General features: G+C 44.2%; 1 protein-coding gene across 1 annotated transcript in view; it reads left to right on the forward strand.

The window, feature by feature from the left end:
* The window catches only part of IREB2 (iron responsive element binding protein 2), a 62,361-nt gene extending 40,254 nt beyond the window's left edge, over positions 1–22,107 (forward strand). Inside the window, exons 15-23 of the mRNA XM_083183124.1 lie at positions 1,315–1,399; positions 1,487–1,643; positions 4,573–4,697; positions 5,075–5,179; positions 5,763–5,905; positions 6,030–6,177; positions 14,399–14,521; positions 21,086–21,271; positions 21,525–22,107. Coding sequence (XP_083039250.1) covers positions 1,315–1,399; positions 1,487–1,643; positions 4,573–4,697; positions 5,075–5,179; positions 5,763–5,905; positions 6,030–6,177; positions 14,399–14,521; positions 21,086–21,271; positions 21,525–21,635 — 1,183 coding nt within the window. The 3' untranslated portion in view covers positions 21,636–22,107. The remainder of the gene's footprint in view (positions 1–1,314; positions 1,400–1,486; positions 1,644–4,572; positions 4,698–5,074; positions 5,180–5,762; positions 5,906–6,029; positions 6,178–14,398; positions 14,522–21,085; positions 21,272–21,524) is intronic.
* The last annotated feature ends 303 nt before the right edge of the window (positions 22,108–22,410 follow it).

Here is a 22,410-nt window from a genome sequence, read left to right on the forward strand (position 1 = left end):
CGGGCCTTCCTTGTCTGGCTTTGATGGGTTGGCTCTTGAAAAGTCAATCCTCAAGCCTCTTCCACTGCACTCAAGACGTTAACTCATGGGGTATAATTAGGTCTGTGGATTTAACAGGTAAGACCAAAAATTTATTTATTGTTTTTTAAATAAGCTTTTTTCCACCTTTTGTAATGACTTTTAATTGAATGTATTATACTTGTTTGTACTTTGCCCTCTTATTTTTAATACATTGATTTTTATTTTAATCATGTTGCCCCAAAGTATGGATTGATCAGTACTGTGTTCTCTACTTGATGTCCAACGTTTGTGTGATGATATATATACATTAATAACTACAAAAGGACAAAAGATCAGGTAATAGGTTTTGTAAATAATGTTAGCCCTGCACAAGGAATTAGAAAATTATTGATGATGATGATATCTGTGGGTTAAAAAAATATAATTTGGATGTGGATACAGCCCACAGCCCCTCTATTTTCACTCTTCCTGGGAATATTGTTTTTATATTTTTGGAATGTTACAAAGAGAAATTTACTGATACATTTTAAATCATGGGATAGTTATATAGAAACTATCTCAACCACTAAAAGAACAGATGTAGAACGGTTTTAAGAATACATTGTGGTACGAAATTTGAGTCTATGAACAAGACCCCCAATTTCACTCACCAATGAATGACCTGCTGCTAATATTGAGTTTGCTGTCAGTGTAATTTCCATATATGAAGAAAATGATGATGAGGGTGTAGATCCGTGATGGCTAACCTTGACACTCCAGCTATTGTTGAACTACACATCTCAGCATGCCCTGCTACATTTTTACAATTTGGCTATGCTAAAATTGATTCAGGGCGTGCTGGGATGCTTAGTTCAACAACAGCTGAAGTGGCAAGGTTAGCCATCACTGGTGTAGATAGTCATAGATCTGGGTTTACTTTCTACATTTGCTTCACTTAAAGTGATTGAGTATTACCATAGCAAAAATGTTAATTGGGTAAACTTTATTATATAGTAATTTCTCACAATATGTACTTCTGTACACACAGAATATATTTCGGATGTAATCTTATGTAATGCTTCAATAAACAAATGTTTTGAAATAAAATAATTGTATGCAAGCCATTCAATGTTAATTTAGTTAACACTTTGGTCTTTTGACATACTATAGACCTGATGGAGATAAATCTTAAAATGTACTGTAGTTCATTATTTTCTAGTCTTTTCCACAAAGGGTTGGCACATTTGAAATTAACTGCAATGTATAGTATTTTGATTATGAACATTGTAAAATATATATTGGCTTTAAATCTAGGTTTGACATTATTGGCTATGGATGCTCGAGATGTGTCGGGAACATCAATCCTTTACCTGAGGAAATCGTCACTGCTATTAAAGAGGTATACTGACATAATTTTTGTTTCAAGAGTACCGTGCTAAATCTGGACACAAGCAGTATTAGATGTATTCAACTTATTTGTTTTCAGGGGGACCTGGTGGCTTGTGGAATTTTCTCTGGAACCAAGCACTTTGAGGGCAGCAGATGTAGCTGTATCCGTGCCAATTACCTGGCTTCTCCACCTCTAGTTGTTGCCTATGCTTTAGCAGGCACTGTGAACATAGATCTGCAAACAGATGCGTTGGGTAAGTTCTTTATGGAGATTATAAATGTGTATGTTGTGTGATGTGTCAGGGTATATACTCAGGAGACTTCTTCTGCCATTACCAATATTATTTTCAAATACACCCAACCAGTCTACAGCATACCCCAGGAACCACTGGTTTAGTTCTTTTGAAGCTTTGTAACAGACTGGAATCCGAAGGCATCTCAAATTTTTATCCAAAAGGTTTAATACCAGTGACTTATCCAGTGCTAATGCTTAACTCCTTTTTTTGTGTTTGTGCGTTTCTTTGAAAATTTATATATATAATTTTTAAACAAAACAAAAATTTGTATTTATTTTTTTAACTTTTTTTTTCCAACCCTGCTACCTGTACAGCTTCCGTAAACCAAATCTAGTGACAGTTGCAATATTAAATGTGTACATGGCTTCCTTGTCTGTTTTTTTAGTTCTTCCTGTCCTGGAGGTTGGGGTCCTTGGCCCAAAATTTGTTGCTGTATATTCATCCAGTCCTTGGTCCTCATAGCAGTTGTTTGCAGGTGTATTCCAAGTAGTGCGCTATGATTTGCGTTTGCTTATGGGCAGAGAAAATATGTTCATGCTTTCTGGTTCATCCAACATCACAATACTATCATAAGAAGACTGTAGGTATTAAGCAGACATCAGTGGCGTAGCTACGTTTTGGGCGCCCCCCCGCCGTTAGGGGGGGGGGCGCCCATACCCACCCCCCGCCCGTCAAGCACCCCCCCGCCGCCCATGCTAAACCCCCCCCCCCCACAGTCTTACCTATCGCGCTGGTCCCGACGGCTCCGTTCTTCTGCTGAGGACCACCACAAAATTGCCGCCCCCATACAGCAGACAGTTTCAGAGAACAGTGTGCTATATGGGGGCGGCCATTTTGTGGTGGTCCTCATCAGAAGAACGGAGCCGCCGGGACCAGCGAGTTACGTAAGTCTGCGGGGGATTGGGGGGGGGGGTAACTATAGCACCGCAGCCCCCGGCGCCCCCACATGCACAGCGCCCCCCCGCGGTGGCGGGGGCTGCGGTGCTATAGTTACACCCCTGGCAGACATCTATTCTTATGCGAAAGTTTCTCCTAGGTGTCTGTGCTCCTGGAGGCTTACCCACATGAAATGAAAGTCCACAGAAGTCCTTTTACTGGCACCTGTTAGTTTAGCAGAACATGGCACTTGAATATTCTCACACAAGGCCTGTCGTTTTTTATTTGTATTCCTCATATTATAGCATCTTTATTTCGAGGTTTCATTATTCGAGCCACATTCCTGCAGCACAAGGGTGTCCTGGAAACTGATTCCTTATGTTTCTAGTCACGCAGCAGGTGTCTGCTGTAAGCTAGGATTGCAATTGGAAGGCTTCAGTTATTTGTGTGATTGCCGTGGTTCTCGGCTACCTCCTTCCGGCTGTCCCATCTTCTTTTGTTCTCCGGGTGGGAGTGAATGGATGGTCTATGCAGGTTGCTGCTTTATCCATTATCTTTTAGCAAGGAATTTTTAGAGCCCAATCACCTTTTGGTTCTATGGTCAATGAGATCTCACACTTGAACCATTAGCCTTAGTTAATCTCTACTGTTGTCCTGAAGACAGTTATGCTGTTGGTTTTTAATTTATCTCTCCCCTTTTTCCTGATGATCGGGCTGGGCATCACACTTTCAGACATTTGGCCAATGGTGTGCTGTGCCTTTGACATTATTTAAACCAATGTGGTTCCTGTTTGATAATGTGTTTTCCCCGTATCTGGATATGCTTTGTGTTCTTCAAATTGATGTTTTCTTATACTGCTTCCATGCGCAAGACTAATTTCTTGTTTGTGCTCTATAATGCTTTCAGACAGGGCTGACCTATTTTTCCAAATACCCTTTCCAAGTGGATGTTTCTGGTTCTTTGATGCCTTCTGTAGCCAGTTGATGGCCTTTGCCTAGTTCTGTTTCTGATTTTTCTATGCATTCCGTGTGGCTGCCTTGCCTGGATCTTTTGCTTCTCAGCTATGTAGCTATTCAGGCCACAGTGTTGCTTTATTTGCAACCACTGACTCAGGGTTGGTCATAGGGTCCTACAGGTTCTTATCTCGTTCCCACCTGGAACCTGTGCTTTGGACTGTCTCTGTGGATGAAAGAGATAACAGGATTTTGTTATTTACTGATAAATCCCTTTTTCCAAATCCATAGGGAACACTGCATGCTTTCCCAGCACTGTTCCTTTATTGCATTGTTTTCTTTTGGCTTACAGCTGCATATTAGTTGTCTGCAGCTTGTCAGTTTGTTGTAGCAGTTGCTTGCTGTTTCAGTGTTTGCACCTTTACTGGTAGGTTCCTTCTCCTTTTTCTCTCCTTCTTTCCTTCCTTTGTTGTCTCTGCTCTCTGTCTGCACTTGGGCTTGGTTAATCGAAATGAAGGCCAGGTATAGTGAGGGGGAGGAGCCAGCTTTATCACCTATACCAGAGTGTTATACTGTGTGTTTGCGAAAGGGATTTATTGGTACATACAAAAATTCTATATTTGTTCACAGTGGAGTGCGACTTATGTTATCTTCTGTTTGGGTGCACTTCACCCATGCATCAGAGGGCAGATACCTCCCGTTGTCAAGTAATTTGACTCTCAAAAAAAAAAAAAAAAACAAGAGGGGGAGAGCATAGTAACATTTATGTAAAATTCTATAGTTGGATAGCCCAATAATGGCCATCAGGCTAAAATTGCAAAATTATCTCTGTTTTGAACACATAAAAAAATGAGCTGCTAATATGGATACTCCCTATATTGCTGTTTCTCTAAACCGGTGAGTGTCTTGCGCTTTTCCAGTGAAGTGACTTGTAGTTTTGGCTGACTGTTATATTTTGTTAATTGCGCTTCATCATGTCTGTTGAATACTATTAGGTGTGTAGAGTGATTAACTTCATAGTATAGCCCTTGATGTGTACCTTTTCTCTCTCTTTTAGGGGAGAATGCTAAGGGAGAGAAGATCTTCTTACGGGACATTTGGCCCAGCCGTGAGGAGGTTTTACAAGTAGAGGAACATCTTGTTATACCGTCCATGTTCAAAGATCTGAAAGTCAAGATAGAGGTATAACCTGATCTGCCAGAGTCCTGTGGGGACCAGCAAAGGTCTTGGAAAAAGGAAACAATAGGGGTGCTTCATAGTGAATAACTTTTTATTGTAATAAAAAAAAAAAAAGAGAATGGCCAGATCTCATTGTTTATAATATCATGTGGTGCTTAAACCCACACTGAAGTATAGTGTGGTACATGTCCACAATTTAGAGGGGATTTTTTTAATGTTACATTTTTTTATTTACAATAAAATTATTGCACTATGAAGCTCCCCTTTTTATTTATTTATATATTTATTTATCCATCCGTATATACATAATCTTGTGCACACACACGCAAGCTGTGCGGTGTACATTGGCTCCTACTTAAGCTTTTATGTTCTTTTTACAGAAGCAGAATACACGGTGGAACCTCCTGGATGCACCGGAAAGCACTTTATTCCCATGGGATCAGAGATCTACCTATATCAGAAGCCCCCCTTTTTTAAATAAACTAGTGAGTACTATGGTTTTCTCTGCCCTGCGTGTGTGTTCCGTTCTTCCTGAAATGAGCTATACAATAAACTAATAAAAAAAATATTGGAATTAAAGCACTGTTATTGACATTTGGAATTTTAGATCTATTTATGTTCTATAATGTTTTTATATATTGGAATATTTCTTATTACGTAGATAATTTGCATTATGATTTTTCTCCCATATCTATCTTAAGCTTTGAGTGATTAACTGAGAATTTGTGGACCTCTTCTACATTATTACTGTTATTACATTTTGTTTATAGGCTGTTTTGCAGCGCTGTACATGTGGCACACATTAGAACAATACAGAGTAAACCAAACTAAACATAACCGTAACTGTAAAATTAAAACGGAGCACAGAGTTGTTCGCATGCTCCCAGGGGCAGGTTGTCATTTGTATAGATAAAGGAGCACAAGTAAGAGGAGATGTGGGTATAGATGGTCGCTGATTAATAGATCTGTAATTGAAGTGCGAGAGTAGAGTGCTGTGATAACAGGAGGGAAAAGGGCCCTGCTCCAAGGAGCTTACAGTCTATTGTCATTTTTCTGCATTTATTCTAGGAAAAGGTCCCAACATCACTTCAGCCAATTGAGAAAGCTCATGTGTTACTTTATCTAGAGGATTCCATTACTACTGACCACATTTCCCCTGCAGGAAGCATCCCTCGTACAAGCCCAGCTGCTAAGTACTTGACTCAGAAGAAGTGAGTTGTCTGCATTATGCAATGTATTTGCAACCCTGTTGCTTGCCCAGCTCAGTATTGTTTGATATTTTATTGCTTGTTCACCCTTTTATGCATTTACAGTATAACCTTGTTTTCCCTGTAGCCTGGTACCCCGTGAATTTAATTCATATGGGGCTCGCAGAGGCAATGATGCTGTGATGACTAGAGGCACTTTTGCAAATATGAAACTTTTTAATAAACTCATTGGAAAAATGGGGCCAAAAACCATCCATTTTCCATCTGGACAGATGGTAAGTAACACAATACATTTTTAAATCTTTTGTCTAATAAAAATTCAAGGTGAATCTCTACCAAAAACATGAGTAACAAAGCACTATCTTTTATTATTGGAGTCAGAAATTATAAGCTTTACAGTATAGTTTGTCAGTAAGTAAAGCCATCCAAATGACATTTCATGTCTAAGCTATGTATGCTCAACAATTGCCTACTGTTCCACATAAGAGATTGTACCTGATCCGGTTCCGGCTTCAAGCAGGACGGCCGCGTGAGGAGAGAGCTCCGTGGTCGGCGAGGAGGGCGGCACCCCTAACCCGCCGGATCGCGCTCCCCGCAGCCTCACACTAGCGGCAGACCGTGCAGGAAGCCAGCGGGAAGGGAAGGGAGCGGTTCTTACCTCCCATGCCTCAGCGCCAGACCCGCCGCACATCAGTGAAGCCGCAGACACCGGCATCCAAAATGGCGGCCGCGCCTTCTCCCCCGGCTGCTGCGGTCCCTGCTAAGAAGCAGACAGCGCCCGGACAGAAAGCCCAGCAGCAGCAACAAACTAATGAAACGCAGACAGAAGGGAAACGGGCACCCATTCAGCTGCAACAGTACCAGTATCAGCCACAACTAAAACAGGTACCGGACACCCCACACTCCCCTATCACTGATTACCAAAACACCCCTGATTGTCTGGTGCATGACACAGGCAGTGGGGAAGAGGAGGACATAAATGCTGGGGCATACAGGGGGATGATGAAGGCTATTAAAGCAACAATAGCACCTATGTTTAAGGAGCAAGTGGAGGCATTTAACCTAAGCTTTGCTGACCTGAAAGGCCATATGACACAACTTACACAGAGAGTGTCACAGAATGAGGTACAGATTGGGGCAACATTTCATGACGTACAAGAGCTGAAAACCCACAATGCTGAATTGCAAAAATCTGTATATGCTTTAACCAATAAGGTCGACGACCTTGAAAATAGATCAAGGAGATCGAATCTCAGACTAGTGGGACTCCCAGAGACGGTCAGAGGTTCAGCACTGCATCACTTTGTTCGCAACACCCTGCCATCCCTGCTGGGAGTGGAACAAGAATGCATGGATATGGTGATAGAAAGAGCCCATAGGCTAGGGCCTGAAAAGGAGGGGACAAACGTGAGACCAAGAGTCACCATATTTAAATGCCTTAATTATTTACACAAGGAAACTTTATGGACAGCCTCACGTAAGCTAAAATCATTGCAGTGGGAAGGTCACAAGCTGCACTTATTTCAAGACTATTCGGCGGAGGTGACCAGGGCGCGGAAAGAATTTACCAGCATTTGCTCAAGGCTTATTGCGGATAAAAGGAAGTTTGCCCTGTTATATCCCGCCCGCCTTAGGGTGTTCGAAGGGGACTCCTTCAAGGACTTTTCTACAGCAGCTGATGCCAGGGCATACCTCCGGATGGAGTATGCAGACTCTGCTCAGCCGTGAGAAATATACGCGGAGCAAAATGACCCACGCAATAGCCACAAAGGTTTTTTGGGGTTGATATTTAACAGTAATTCCCAAGAAGTTAATATAAATGGAACCATTATAGCCTGAGGCCTTTATACCCACTTAAGTACTTTAGGATGTAGAAACTGTTAAGTACGAGTTATATAAGGTTTACATAAGATATGAAGGGGAACGTGAATTAGATGTTATAAAATTTTGGTATTAATATTAGGGGTGCCGACCCGACTACGCAACCCGGGAGATTGGTTGGATCTAGTCAACCAGGGTGCGTAGCGATAGACGGAGGTAAGGCGATAGCCATTAGAAGGATGTTGGGAGGGGAGGAGCCACGATGTTGGGGCTCGCCCTTCGCTGCTAGAGATGTAAAAATCAGTATGCACAGTATGAGAGTGATTTTACTCTCCGGGGATAGTTCTTGGGGTCAGGGGGGAGGGGGGTGGAGGGATGGGAAAGTTGCGGGAATGTTTTTTTGTGGTCTGTTTAGGGGGGGGATGGGGGGGTGGGACTCAGGGCCAAGTGCATCTTTAGTAGGGAATATTCTTGTAGTAAATTGTGATGTCTAATGTGAAATTGTGTTCTTGGAACGTGGGAGGGATCAATTCCCCGATAAAAAGGAAGAAACTGCTGTTATACCTTAAAAAGCAAAAAGCAGACATTGTAATGTTACAAGAAACGCATCTTACCGATGGTGAACATGAAAAACTGGGAGCAATGGGATTCAAGGTCGAAGCATATGCTTCCTTCAATTCAAAAGCTAGGGGGGTGGCGATATTGTCGCGGAGGGCATTGGGAGCGGAGGTTACCAAAACCATTAAAGACCCGGAGGGACGCTATATACTAGTAGAAATGACAATTCAGGGGGAGCAGTTTATAATATGTAATATATACGCACCCAATACCTACTCTAAAAAATTCTTTGCCAGCATATTGACAAAATTATACCCTTATGCAGACTCACGTTTAATTTTGGGGGGGGATTTTAATATAGTAGCTAAACCCTCACTAGATAGATCCTCTACACCTAAACGGAAACACACTAATCCTGCAATAGGCATAGGGGAGATTTCATCACAACTGCAGGTGGTTGATAGCTGGAGATTACTTCATCCAACTGACAGAGATTATTCCTGTATCTCTGCAGCTCATGGCTCACTGTCACGAATTGACTACATGCTGTTGTCTGCTGGCCTCTGTGGGCGTTTACTAGAAGCGGGAATGGAACCGATATGTTTATCGGACCATTCCATGATTTGGATACTGCTGGAGACGGAGCTGGATGTCGGGAAACACCGCCAATGGCGGTTCCCCTCGTACCTAGCATCGTCAAAGACGTTCAGAGACGCCCTGGAGGCCAAGTGGATGGAGTACCAACATAATAATGGGGAGCACAATGTAGACCCACTGTTAAAATGGCAAGCGGCCAAGGCAGTACTTAGAGGAGAAATTATTTCATATGTTAATAAATATCGTAAGGAAAGGACGGCAGATTTGTTTAAAGCCCAAGAGTTATTGACTTCTGCTTATGCCACTTACAGTGCATCCCCTACCATGACACACAAAAATAATTACATGCAGGCAAAGACACAGTTTGATGCGTTACTAGAATCTCAGACCCTGTCCAGTATAAATAACACTAATTTTCAATTCTACCGACACGGTAACAAAAACGGACGCCTGTTGTCCAACTTGATAAGAGGCACAAGGACATCTGCACACATTAAAACTTTGCATACACTAGGGGGGGATAGGGTACACAGGGGGCCAGATATACTTGAGGTCCTGAGGGGATTCTATTCCAAACTTTACTCACAGGGAGAATTAAATCAAGAGGGAAAAAATAAATTTTGGAGCTCGGTCTCCATGCCCCAGATCTCCACAGCTGCGGCGGAACGAATCATGGCACCCATAACAGCGGAGGAAGTGGCACAGGCAATAACTAAGTTAAAACCCCTTAAGGCCCCTGGGCCAGATGGTTACTCAGGGGAGTTTTATAAGATTCTAAAACCTAGGATAAGTGAAAATCTGACTGCAGTTTTTAATGCCATACTCACGGGACAGCAACTGCCGCTGTACTTTAACTCTGCAGTAATTAAGGTACTCCCGAAGCCGGGTAGAGACTTGGAGGAACCGGGGTCTTATAGGCCCATTTCGTTATTGAACACTGACTATAAGTTGCTAACTAAAATTATCTCTGAGAGAATCAAGCACATTCTGCCTACAATTATTTCCGAAGATCAAACCGGGTTCATACACGGCCGACATTCGGTGGTAAATGTACGCAAGTTATTGGTGGTGGTACAGCGGCTGAGGGAAGAAGGAGGTTCAGGTGATCAGGTCATAATATCCATGGACGCCGAAAAGGCGTTTGACCTGGTCACCTGGGACCATTTATACGAAACCCTGACTAGATTTGGATTCCCACAGACCTTCATACAACTGATAAGTTCCCTATACACCTCACCTTACACACAAGTGGCATGCAATGGATATGTCTCGCTCCCTTTCCTGATCCAAAAGGGGACGAGGCAGGGATGCCCGTTGTCCCCACTTTTATTCGCAATGGCCCTGGAACCACTGGCAATAGCACTTAGGGCAAATCAGAGTTTTAAGGGGATCGCAGTGGGAAACACAGAGTTAAAAGTTAGCCTCTTCGCAGATGATATGCTGCTATTCGTATCCCAGCTATCTGAATCCCTACCGGCCATTAAGACATGCATTAATGAATTTGGATCGTTCGCGGGTTATAAGATAAATTACCATAAATCAGAAATACTGCAAGTATTGGGACCCCAGGTGGTAGAGATTCCGCGACATGTTATAGCCCCCTTTAAGCTGAATACTAAGGCCATTAAATATTTAGGCATAAATGTCCCAGGAAATATTAGTGATATATATAAAATAAACTACTCACCCATCATTGGGGAATTGGAGAGACTGCTGGGGATTTGGAAATCGCTACCGATATCATTACTGGGAAGGGCGGTGGTCATACAGGTTATCGCATTCCCAAAACTCTCATATAGCATTCAGATGCTACCAATTAGGCTATCCAGAACTGACTTACAAAAAATTAATAAAATATTCTTCTCCTTTCTGTGGCAGGGAAAAAAACCACGCATTTCCAGGCACAAAACATATCTTAAAAAAGCGGATGGGGGGTTAGGAATACCAAATGTTCAGGCCTTCAGTCAAGCGGTTCATATGAGGTATATACTAGATTGGTTTCAGGGTTCTGATGCATACACACACAGGGCTCTAGAGGGAGACATAGCCTCACCATACTCACTAGCAGGCCTGCTTCATGTCCCTAGAACTAAAATCCCACAGCAAATACTAGAGAATATATTGTTTAAAGATACATATTCTGCTTGGCTATCCATTAACAAAAAATTGGGCCGCAACTATCAGAATACAAAATATGATACATTATGGGGAAACCCAGGCTTCGACCCAGGAATGTCAGAAGTAGGATATGATAGATGGAAAAGGCAAGGTATAATGGCGGTCAAAGATGTATTTGATCCTGGAGGACAGCTCCTTTCATTTCAAGATATGGCAACTAAATATTCACTACCCAATAGAGATTTCTTCATGTTTCTCCAGGTCAGGCACTTTATTCAATCTAAAAAGGGTCCTATGTTGGAGGCTGGAATTCCAGATGTAATTCAACAAGTGTTTACTCTGAGCTCCACGGGCCCCTATAGGCTAAAATATATTTATGGGGAAATCCTGCCGACTTCACCGGAGGCAGTTTGGGCCGCTATGGTACCAAAGTGGCGGACAGACATACCGGGGGTTACTTCAGGTGAAACACTTCATGAACATATAGGAAAAACGCTCAAAGTCTTACATTCCACTATGTTGCAGGAAGTCCACATAAAAACTTTACACAGAGCGTACATGTCACAAGCCCAGAGAAAGTACTTTGTACCCGGGGAACTGGGAATGTGTCTCAAATGCAAGGGCTCTAATGCTACATTCTTTCATCATATGTGGGAATGCGGGAAAATTAGGAAATTTTGGGATAAAGTGATGATGTATATTAATACTATATGTGGAATAAAACTTACAAAGGACCCTTTGGCAATGCTCTGTGCAAACTTCTCTAATTGGAATATACCTGGCCGAAAAACTGAATTGTTCCCTTTCCTGACCATAATTGTGACAGTTGCAAAGAAAGTAATTCTACGCAGCTGGACCAGTTCATCCCCTCCATTTCTGCAAGACGTGAAGGCGACACTGACACAATTGCTATATTTTGATAGGAGAGCTACACTGCCAATGGTGGAGGAGGGCGTTAAGAAATTTTATGCAAAATGGGGAACGTATATAAGATCATTGGGAGAAGATACACAGAAACATGTAATGAAAGTATTCGAGGGCACATCTTGGTACCTACTTAGATCATTGTCAAATAACTGAGATGCACTGAGTCCTAGAGGGGGGAGGGAATGGGGGGGGGATGGGAGTTTATGGGGTTAAGGTTAGTTAGGATAGAGGTAAGACATTTGTTTCTTTTATATGTCAATGATTATTATATAAAGGGAAGATATATATATATTTATGTATATATGGAGGTAGTTGAACGTATTGAGATTAATACAGAGTTCTAGACAATACAAGATAATAAGTCCTACCAGGAATTGAATAGGAGACTGGAAAATCTCTGTAACATGTTATGGTTAGCGAAATGACTGAGACTTAAAAGCTGTTTTTTGCACATAATTGCTATGCTTTATTTTGTAATATTCTGAATTGTTTTGTGAAACAAACATTGCAATGTACAGAAAATGTTTTACCTTGAAATGTTTTACATTGAAAATTTAATAAAAACGTTGATTTAAAAAAAAAAAAAGAGATTGTACCTGTACAGTATATACTGCATTCCTAGTTCTGATTTAAGATGCTTATACTACTGTCAAAGTTCTATTATGGATGCCATCAGTTATTCTTCTTTACAAACTGATCTGATTTTCAATGCTATTGACTCACGGTTTAGTGTTTTATAAAATCATGACCTTAATTATGTGGAGTATCTATTGGAAGTACAGTAAATTAGAGGTCTAGCCATGCCATCTGTTACTACTTCTGTGGATGACCATTATGTGAATTATTAGCAGTTTGCATATAATTTGAAATAATTGTGGCATTCTTTAGTAATTCTTATAATTTTTTTTTACATCCTTCTATCCTATTTTACAGCATGTAATAATGATACAAAAAAAACATTACGAAAGTGCTCTGCCTTAGATAGAACCCATTGCTTTGGACTACCAGGAAACTGTGGTGCACACTGAGGCACAAAACACAATTTAAATGCACTCAAGTCTCTATCTCCCTTTCATGTCTAACCTTGATTTTCTCAGAGGAACATTTGTTTAATTGTATGTCATTTATCCCTAAATGGGTGACGTTTGACATACTCCTGAGAGAGCTTTGAAGCTCAAAGGGAGGCAGGCTGCTACTACTGGAGGTCAGCGTAGCTGCCTGAAAGCTTGTTGTACAGGTGTGAATACCTCCTGAGCCTCCACTTTATCTCTTCTTAAAATAAAACAATTTTATCTCTTCCTCATGGCATTGGTGGAGGTGGTGCACAAAAAAAGGAGGGTAAAACCCTCTCACAGCCTCACACACCTTAGATCTGAACACTTTGTATAATACCTCTTGATATTTTCTACAAATGGTTGAGGCTGGTCCCCCCACCCCCCCCCCACCCCCATTCCCTTGTTACCATGGCGTGATGAATTAATTGTTTAATTCTGATTTTAATTTGAACTTTTATACATGCTCATCCTTTTTTTTTTTTTTTGACTGTCTGTAAGTGATGTACTTATACATAATTAGTCTTTTGTGTTCCTTCATATTGGGCCATCTTTAATTTGAATATGCTAATATTCCATTCCATGTCCATTTTTCTCTGATGCATACATTGCTTCAATACAATAGATTTTGTTTTAAAAGTGTTCTGCCTAAAAATCCTATTATTCCCTCTGCTCCCCTTTAAAAAAAAAAAACCTCTTTAGTCTGGTACTGGCCTTTCAGCTTCAGCCCATGAGCTGGTGCGAGCTTGAACTCAAAGCATGCAGTCTAAATTGCCTATTTCATTGTATAAAACATCAGCACTGCATAAGTGTCCTCTCATATTACACCTCACTGGCAATGGTATTGGCTAGTTGCCGTGTAACTGTTATCTGAGTACACAAACATGATCTGACCCCCACTGAAAATTTGGATTGTGTAGTCCATGCTGTTATAACTTCCAAAAAAGTTTTGGGAATCTTCTTAATCAAATATAAATATAAAAGAAAGCATAGGTTTTCAAATAAGGGTTTTATTAATAAAAATCTGTAATATTTATTTTTTCTCAATTTGCTCAAAAAAGTTTTAGCCATAAACAGTAAGACTCTGAGAAATAGCTTTTACTTCTGGAACCCATTTAGATTCTTGGGTTATCTACTAGGAACATAGCTGAACGACAAACATTGTTTCCTGTTTGTCATTTTCAATTAGAGACTATCTCAAGTGATTCCGTTGTAAGGACACTTCAGTATATGAAGCAGTCAGATCTTAAATATTGGTGAATTCTTATTTTAAACCTAGTTGAACATTGACTGATGGAAAAGCACAGCAGGGAGCAACCTAGAAAAACCTTTTCTTCTTCTGATTGATGTTTGAGTGGTCTGGAGGTAAAGACTGGGATTCATTTAAGCATACGTTAAAATAACAGCTTTTTTTTTCTTGCAGTTGGATGTATTTGAAGCTGCAGACCTTTACCAAAAAGCAGATATTCCGCTCATCATTATTGCTGGTAAAAAGTATGGATCGGGGAACTCGAGAGACTGGGCAGCCAAAGGACCGTTTCTGTTGGTACGTTCTCAACTATTGTAATGCGCTTGGATGAGAGTGAAAGTTGTGCGGTTGATGTTATCCAGTAATTGCACTTGCTGCTCAGTTTTAATGAGAAACCTTTATTTATTTTAAGCTATAACTTTTACTGAGGTACCCAACCCCTTGTCCAGAAAGGTTCATCATTATATTCACTGAAAACATATGGCCTTGATGCAGAGTTAGTAAAGTAAATCTGGGCGTCATGGCTCAATAGAAGTGGACATAAGACAAACTTATGTATTACCCCACATGGCATCGGGATCCTAGTACTTGGGATGCTGGCTTTCAGAAGGCCGACAGCAGCATCCCGCTGGTCAGGCTCCCGACACCATTTAGGTATGTATATTAACCCTACCCCCTTGACCCTAACCATTCCTACCTATAGACCAACCCTCTAATACCTAACCCTATCTCTCGAAGCCGAACTCTAACCCCCCCCCCCCCTCAGACATGGCTGACAATGGTTACATCAAACAGCACTTTTCTGGGAAGGGGAACATGGCCACAGATGGAGCCCTCCTCAGCCAGCCTTCTCTGGACAGCTATGGTGAGCCAATGCCTATTGTTCTCAGATACAATACATAGAACAATACAGTAGGGGATTAGCATAGGATTAAGTCCAACAGCTCTGGCTCACTTAATCCTATTAAAGGGCTAGATGAGGAAAGCTCCATCTGTAGTTCTGTTGGTCTGTAGACTTCATAGCAATACATTTAAAAAAGTTTGATTTTTCTTTTAATGTCTTTTGAATAATTCTGCAAAATAGTTATAGTCTTTTATTCTGTATATACTGTATTTTGGCTGAAATAAGGTTCTCCACAGATAGCTGCATGTTTAACTATTGTTTGATATCCCAGCTTCCTTTCTCTTTCATCCGGCAGGGGACACTGGCGTTCACTGTGGGGTTTAGAGGGAGGAATGCTGGGAGCTGGCACACTAACTTTGTAAAAGCTGGCTCCTCCCCTCTAATACCCAGACTTCCCCAGTTAGAAAAATTGTGCCGAGGAGCTGGTACAACAGGAGCTCTGCTCCATACTATTTCTCTTGGGCACTCGTTTTTTTTTTTAAAGATTTTGTCACACTGCGTCCCAGCTTCTTGTTCACAAGAAGGACTGAGGACTCTGGCGCTTCTGGCGTTCAGCCAGCCCGTCCGACAGGGCCTCCGCAGAAGGCACCTGTTCCGACGCTGTGTACCTGCGGCCCCTCTGCAAAAGGGACAGTTCACACACTCCTGGAAGCGGGACCCGCGACAGTCAGCGCCTGGTGAGTCCCTTCTCCCTCTGCCGCAGCGGTCAGGCCGCGCGCGCGGCACCCCCCCTCCTCGCGAGTGCTACCGCCGTTACCGCAGGTGTGCGAGTGACCCTCGTTCCAGGCGGGGCGGCATCTATGTACGGCGGGGTCTGGGGACAGGGAGCCCGCGGTGGTGTTTGACGCGGGGGGGCGCCATCTTGGTTTTTTACAGTGTGTGTATTAACGCTAACACTCCTGCTTTACAGGGCTGCTTAGCGATTGAAGGAGACGATATCCACTGTTATCACCCAGGGGGTAATAAGTCTAGTGGGTTATTCGGGTTGGGCATTGCTTCCCTCTGATACCCGGGCGTCTCCTGGTCCCCCTCTGTGTCTGCCTATGTGTCTGGGTGTTTGGCTTTTGCTCTGTGCGCGACCATGACAGGCAGAGCAAAGCAAACAGCAAGACCTCCCAGAAGGTCTATGCCTGCACGGGTTGTGGATCAAAGTTTTCACAGCCGTCTCTGGAGGTCACTATGTGTGATGCTTGCTCCCTAGCTGCTGGTACCAGCAGTAGCAATCAAGGTCCTACCCCCCCCCCCCCCGGGCTAGTCTTTTGGTGGGGGCTGTTTCAAAACTGTCCACCCAGTTGGCGGAATCACAATCCGTACAGCCACAGTGGGCCTCGACTCTCACCAGATCGGTGGATACCCTGGTAGCGTCTATGTCGGGGGCAGGGGCAAGGGCTCCCCGCCCGAAGAGACCTCTTATTGCCCTCCATGATTCTGTTGACTCGGGAGGCGAGGACATACCTCAGGGTTCCCCTATGGGCTATTATGACCCGATGATATGCCTGACTTGGATCCGGGGCAGGATGCTGAGCCTGACCCTTCCCCGGCGGGCATTGATGGTTTGATTTTAGCCGTCAGACAGGTCTTAAATTTACCAGATATCCCTGAGCCTGTCTCGGAGGAGATAGATTTGTTTGGAAAGCAGAAAAAGCCTTTAGTGGTTTTTCCCTTTCCGGGAAAAGATCAGTTATCGGCTGCCTGGCGGAATCCAGATAAGAGATTCCAGACACCAAAACGGTTCACGGTGCTGTACCCTTTCTTATCCCCGGATTTGACTCTTTGGGAAACCCCTCCGCCGGTAGATGCTTCCCTTTCCAGATGATCTAAAAAGACCACCTTACCAGTCCCGGGGGCTTCCTCCCTCAAGGATCCATCGGACCGGAAACTGGAGAATAATCTTAAGGCTATCTACACAGCCGCAGGGTCTCAATTAAGGCCGGCCATAGTCTCGGCCTGGGTGAACAAGGCCATGGCTAAATGGGCGGAACAGCTTATCGAGGGCATTGACGCTGGGGCATCGGCTCAGGATCTTAGACTCCTGGCGCAGCATATTCAGGAGTCTGCCACTTTTCTTATAGATGCCACCAAGGACATCACCCATATTGCTACGCGCATTTCTGCTAACGCCGTTGCCTCCCGCAGGGTCCTTTGGCTCAGGACGTGGCAAGCCGATACGGAGTCCAAAAAGGCGGTAGAGGCCCTTCCGTTCACAGGGGACATGTTGTTCGGTCAGGAACTGGACAGGTGGATTTCCCAGGCTACTGGTGGTAAGTCCGCTTTTCTTCCTTCCGCGCCTCCGCCGCCTAGGCGCCAATACACGGGCCCATCTTTCCAATCCTTTCGACCTCAGCAGTCCTTTCGAGGGCGCGGAAGAGCCGGTTCTTCCTCCTCCTCTGCCTTTCGTGGCGGTAGAGGCCGACAACGCTCTGACAGCTGTCCGGGCACAACAGCCCAAGCCCGCTGATAAACCAGCGGCATGACTATCCTCCTGCGTTCATAGGTCATCCAGAGGTAGGGGCCCGGCTACTGGATTTCCAGTATCAGTGGTTCCTCACCTCCACGGACGGCTGGGCCAGGCGGGTTGTCTCGGAGGGCTGCAGAATTCATTTTACATCCCTCCCTCCCTCGAGGTTCTTCGCGGTGAGACTCCCGTCTTCTCTGGAGAAACGCTTTCCCATTCAAAGCTGCATTCAGCGACTCCTTGGAGCCCAGGTGATCATCCCCGTACCGACAGAGGAGAGGGGGCTGGGGTATTACTCAAAACTTGTTGTAATCCCCAAGTCGGATGGGTCTCTCAGGCCCATACTCAACCTCAAATCCCTGAATCTCTTCGTGGCCTATCATTCCTTCAAGATGGAGTCTGTCAATTCAGTTATTGCCCCCCTGGAGCCTCAGGAATTCTTGATCTCGATAGACATCAAGGACGCCTATTTGCATGTGCCGATTTGGATTCCTCACCAGGCATTTCTCCGATTTGCCATACAGGAGGAACATTTTCAGTTCAGGGCTCTTCCCTTTGACTTATCCTAAGCCCCAAGGATATTCACCAAACTTCTGTCAGTTTTGATGGCCCACCTCAGGCTTCAGGGAATCAATGTGGTGCCTTACCTGGACGACCTCTTGATCAAAGCCCCGTCATCTGCGCTTCTCCAGGACCACGCACAGACGGTGCTTCGGGTTCTGACCCACCATGGTTGGATCATAAATTACAAGAAATCTGCCCTCCAACCGACCCAGAGGCTACAATTCTTGGGCCTTTTGATGGACACCCGAGCCCAGCGTGTCTTCCTTCCGGAGGACAAGATAGCAACCATCTGTCTTTTGGTGGCTCAGGTTCTCAGGTCAAGGACGGTGCAGATACATTTGTGCATCCGCCTCTTGGGGAAAATGGTGGCAGCCTTCCCAGCCCTGCAGTTCGGCAGGCTCCATTCCAGAAGATTGCAGCTAGACCTCTTGAGCCAGTGGTCGGGCTCTCATCTTTACATCCATCGGTTTGTGCGTCTCTCTCATCTGACGAGGTCCTCTCTCGCATGGTGGTTGCAGAAGCAAAACCTCAGGCAGGGCTGCCGATTTGCAGTCGCGAATTGGCTCATAGTGACGACGGATGCCAGCCTGAGGGGCTGGGGGGCCGTGGTGGGGGAACTTCTTCTTCAGGGCAGGTGGTCGCCACAGGAGTCACTTCTCCCAATAAACATCCTAGAGCTCAGGGCGATCTACAATGCTCTCACAGCAGCCCAGGAGACCCTTCAGGGTCACCCCGTCAAGGTCCAGACGGACAATGTCAAAGCTGTCGCTTACGTCAATCGGCAGGGCGACACAAAAAGTCGAGGCGCCATGAAGGAGGCTTTCAAGATTCTTCATTGGGCAGAAGCCAGGAGTGTCATCATCCAGGCCGTGTATCTCCCAGGAGTCGAAAACTGGGAGGCCGACTTCCTCAGCCGTCAAGACACTCATCCGGGAGAGTGGGTCCTTCATCCAGAGGTTTTCGCGCAGATCGTGACACGTTGGGGGATGCCAGAGGTGGACCTCATGGCATCTCGGAACAACCATCAGTTGCCGGTTTACGTGGCCAGGACAAGGGACCTGGGGGCGTTGGGGTGGATGCTCTGGAGGTGCCGTGGAGCTTCCATTTTGTGTACCTGTTCCCTCCATTTCCACTCGTGGGAAGGGTGTTAAAGCGCCTAAAACGGGAAGGGGTACCCGCGATTCTCATAGCTCCGTTCTGGCCCAGAAGAACCTGGTTCGCGGATCTGCAGGGCATGTTGGTGGACGAACCTTGGACTCTTCCACTTCGTCCAGACCTTCTCCTTCAGGGACCATTCCGACATCCCAACCTGAGAGCACTCCGTTTGACGGCGTGGCTGTTGAATCCGAGGTCCTGAGACTGAGGGGCATCCCCTCGGCAGTTATTCCGACTATGCTTAGAGCCAGGAGGCCTTCTTCAGCAGCTCATTACCATCGTATATGGCGGTCTTACAGCAGATGGTGTGCAGAAAGGAATTTTCCTTTTCGCATTTTTCATCTTTCTCGCCTGTTGTCTTTCTTACAGGTTGGTTTGAATTCAGGTCTGCACCTAAGCTCTCTTAAGGTTCAGGTCTCAGCATTGTCTGTCCTTTTCCAAAGGAAGCTCGCTATCATTCCTGAGGTTCAGACGTTTTTTCAGGGAGCCCTGCGGGTTCAGCCGCCTTTCACTCCGCCTACTCCGCCTTGGGACCTCAATTTGGTCCTCCGTTTCCTTCAGTCCTCTACGTTCGAACCGTTGGAATCAGTGGACATCAAGTTCCTATCCTGGAAGACAGTTATATTGCTGGCCCTGGCTTCGGCCAGGCGGGTTTCAGAATTAGGGGCCTTATCGTGTAAGCCCCCCTTCATTATCTTTCATTCCGATGGGGCGGAATTGAGAACCCGGCCATCCTTTTTACCTAAGGTGGTTTCCAATTTCCATATTAATCAGCCAATAATTGTTCCAGTGTTCTCTGGCACAGCTCACTCCCCTTCCTTGGATGTGGTGCGCGCTCTGCGCATCTATATTGACAGGATGGCTTCTGTTCGAAAGTCGGACAGCCTTTTTGTGCTCTACGACGCTTCACGTAGGGGCTGGCCTGCCTCCAAGCAGACTTTAGCCCGTTGGATTAAGTTCACGATTTCTCAGGCTTACAGCCAGGCGGGTAGGCCTCCGCCTTCCTCTCTTACTGCTCACTCCACCCGCTTAGTGAGCACGTCTTGGGCAGCGGGTAGAGGTGCCTCCACCTCCCAGTTGTGCAGGGCCGGCCGCTACCTGGTCGACTGCCAGTACCTTTGTTAGGTTTTACAAGTTCGACTCTTTTGCCTCTTCTACCGCTGATTTTGGAAGGCTTGTTCTGCAGGACTCCTCGAGCTCTCCCTCCCAGGGGGCCATCTTTGGAACCTCCCCACAGTGAATGCCAGTGTCCCCTGCCGGATGAAAGAGAAAATGGGATTTTGGTACCTACCGGTAAATCCTTTTCTCTGATTCCGCAGGGGACACTGGCCACCCTCCCTGCTCGCGTTGCCTGTCTGTCATGGTTGATGTGTTTTGGTTATTATTTTTGGTTGTTGTCTCTGTCTGGTTTCATCTCCTCTTGTTACCAATTTTCCTAACTGGGGAAGTCTGGGTATTACAGGGGAGGAGCCAGCTTTTTCAAAGATAGTGTGCCAGCTCCCAGCATTCCTCCCTCTAAACCCCACAGTGAACGCCAGTGTCCCCTGCGGAATCAGAGAAAAGGATTTACCGGTAGGTACCAAAATCCCATTATCTGCAGCTTGCATCTGTTCAGAGGTCAGATGATTTAAACACTTTTTCACTAGGTGGTTAACTGAATATAAATACTGATCAAATGGTGAAACAAGGGGTTAAAGAGATTGCAATCAAACGTTAGAGCAGACAGTAGAATGTAACTTTGGAGACTCCTACAATATTATTATTAATCTTGTTCATCCTTCAGGGTGTTCGAGCTGTGATAGCTGAAAGCTATGAGAAGATACATAAGGACCAGCTGGTGGGAATTGGCATTGTTCCTCTTCAGTTTCTTCCTGGAGACAGTGCAGTATCACTTGGTCTCTCAGGAAAAGAGCAGTATTCTATACATATTCCTGCCAACCTGGCTCCTGGGGACACTGTGGAGATCAAGGTGGGTGCTATTTGTAAAATGAAACCGTAGTTTATTTTTCAAGTTTTAACTTAATTAGTGTCTTATACTATTGACTAATATGTTACATCTGTAAAACTGTTATTTTTCCCCAAGCTTTTTGGATAAAGTTTTTCAAAACTCGGATTTGTTTTCTCTAGAAGACAATGTATAAATTCCAAGAATGTAGACTCTGTATTAATATTACTTTTATTGAACTATTGCATTTGTTTTTGTTTTTTTGTTTTGCTTTCAGACAAACAGCGGGAAGTTATTTAGAGTGATTGCAGCCTTTAATAATGAAGCAGAGGTTGCATTCTATAAGCATGGTGGAGTATTAAGCTATGTGGCTCGAAAATACTTATAGTAACATCAGCAAAGACAATTGATAAACTCTTATGGATTGCACAGATGCTTCCCGTACTCTCGTACTTTCTTTCCCTCCTTAAAGACTGGTGGGAAGCGAAAACCAATGAAGCCTCTTCCAGCAGAAGAATGGTGCTATGGGCATGCCTTCCTCAATCCTAATGAAGGATAACCAACATCCCAATTACAGACTTGCACGATACTTTGCAAGTGGCGTTCTCTGACTTGCTTTGAAGTCGTGTATTCATTGCATTGTTTTACTTTGCAAGACCGCAACTGCTTTTTCATGGACTTCCAATAGCGGTGTCATTGAAGGAGTAGCATCGTTTTATTTAAAAACTGTTCTTTCATATGATGAGCTGTTAGTTTCCATTCTGTCACGGGCGTAAAGACTTATTTACTTTTGATTGTGTGAACACCGGACTTATTGTTGAGATGCTATGAAATAAAATGCCTAAATCTCTTCATTCTCATTTTACATTCAAGGTTTTCTTTTCAGGTTTGAATGGGTAAGTTTGGAGCTGAAATGAAATAGCTGCTTATGATGGTATATTTACTGATCTGTCTTCATACATCTAGCTTCAATATGTCCTTCAGAACCCTAGCTCTAATGAGCTGTGCCAAGCATTTTTTTTGCCTGATAGAGTATTTTATTTTCAATCGGTTGTGACAAACGGCACCGATTTATTTGATTTATGATCCGTGAACATCTGTGTGTGACTGGGTGTTGATCTCAGTCTGAATACAGATTCAGACTGTCGCACACAAATATGCAA

Source organism: Crinia signifera, chromosome 4 (genome assembly GCF_055691185.1).
Source record: "Crinia signifera chromosome 4, ASM5569118v1, whole genome shotgun sequence".
Lineage (NCBI taxonomy): Eukaryota > Metazoa > Chordata > Amphibia > Anura > Myobatrachidae > Crinia > Crinia signifera.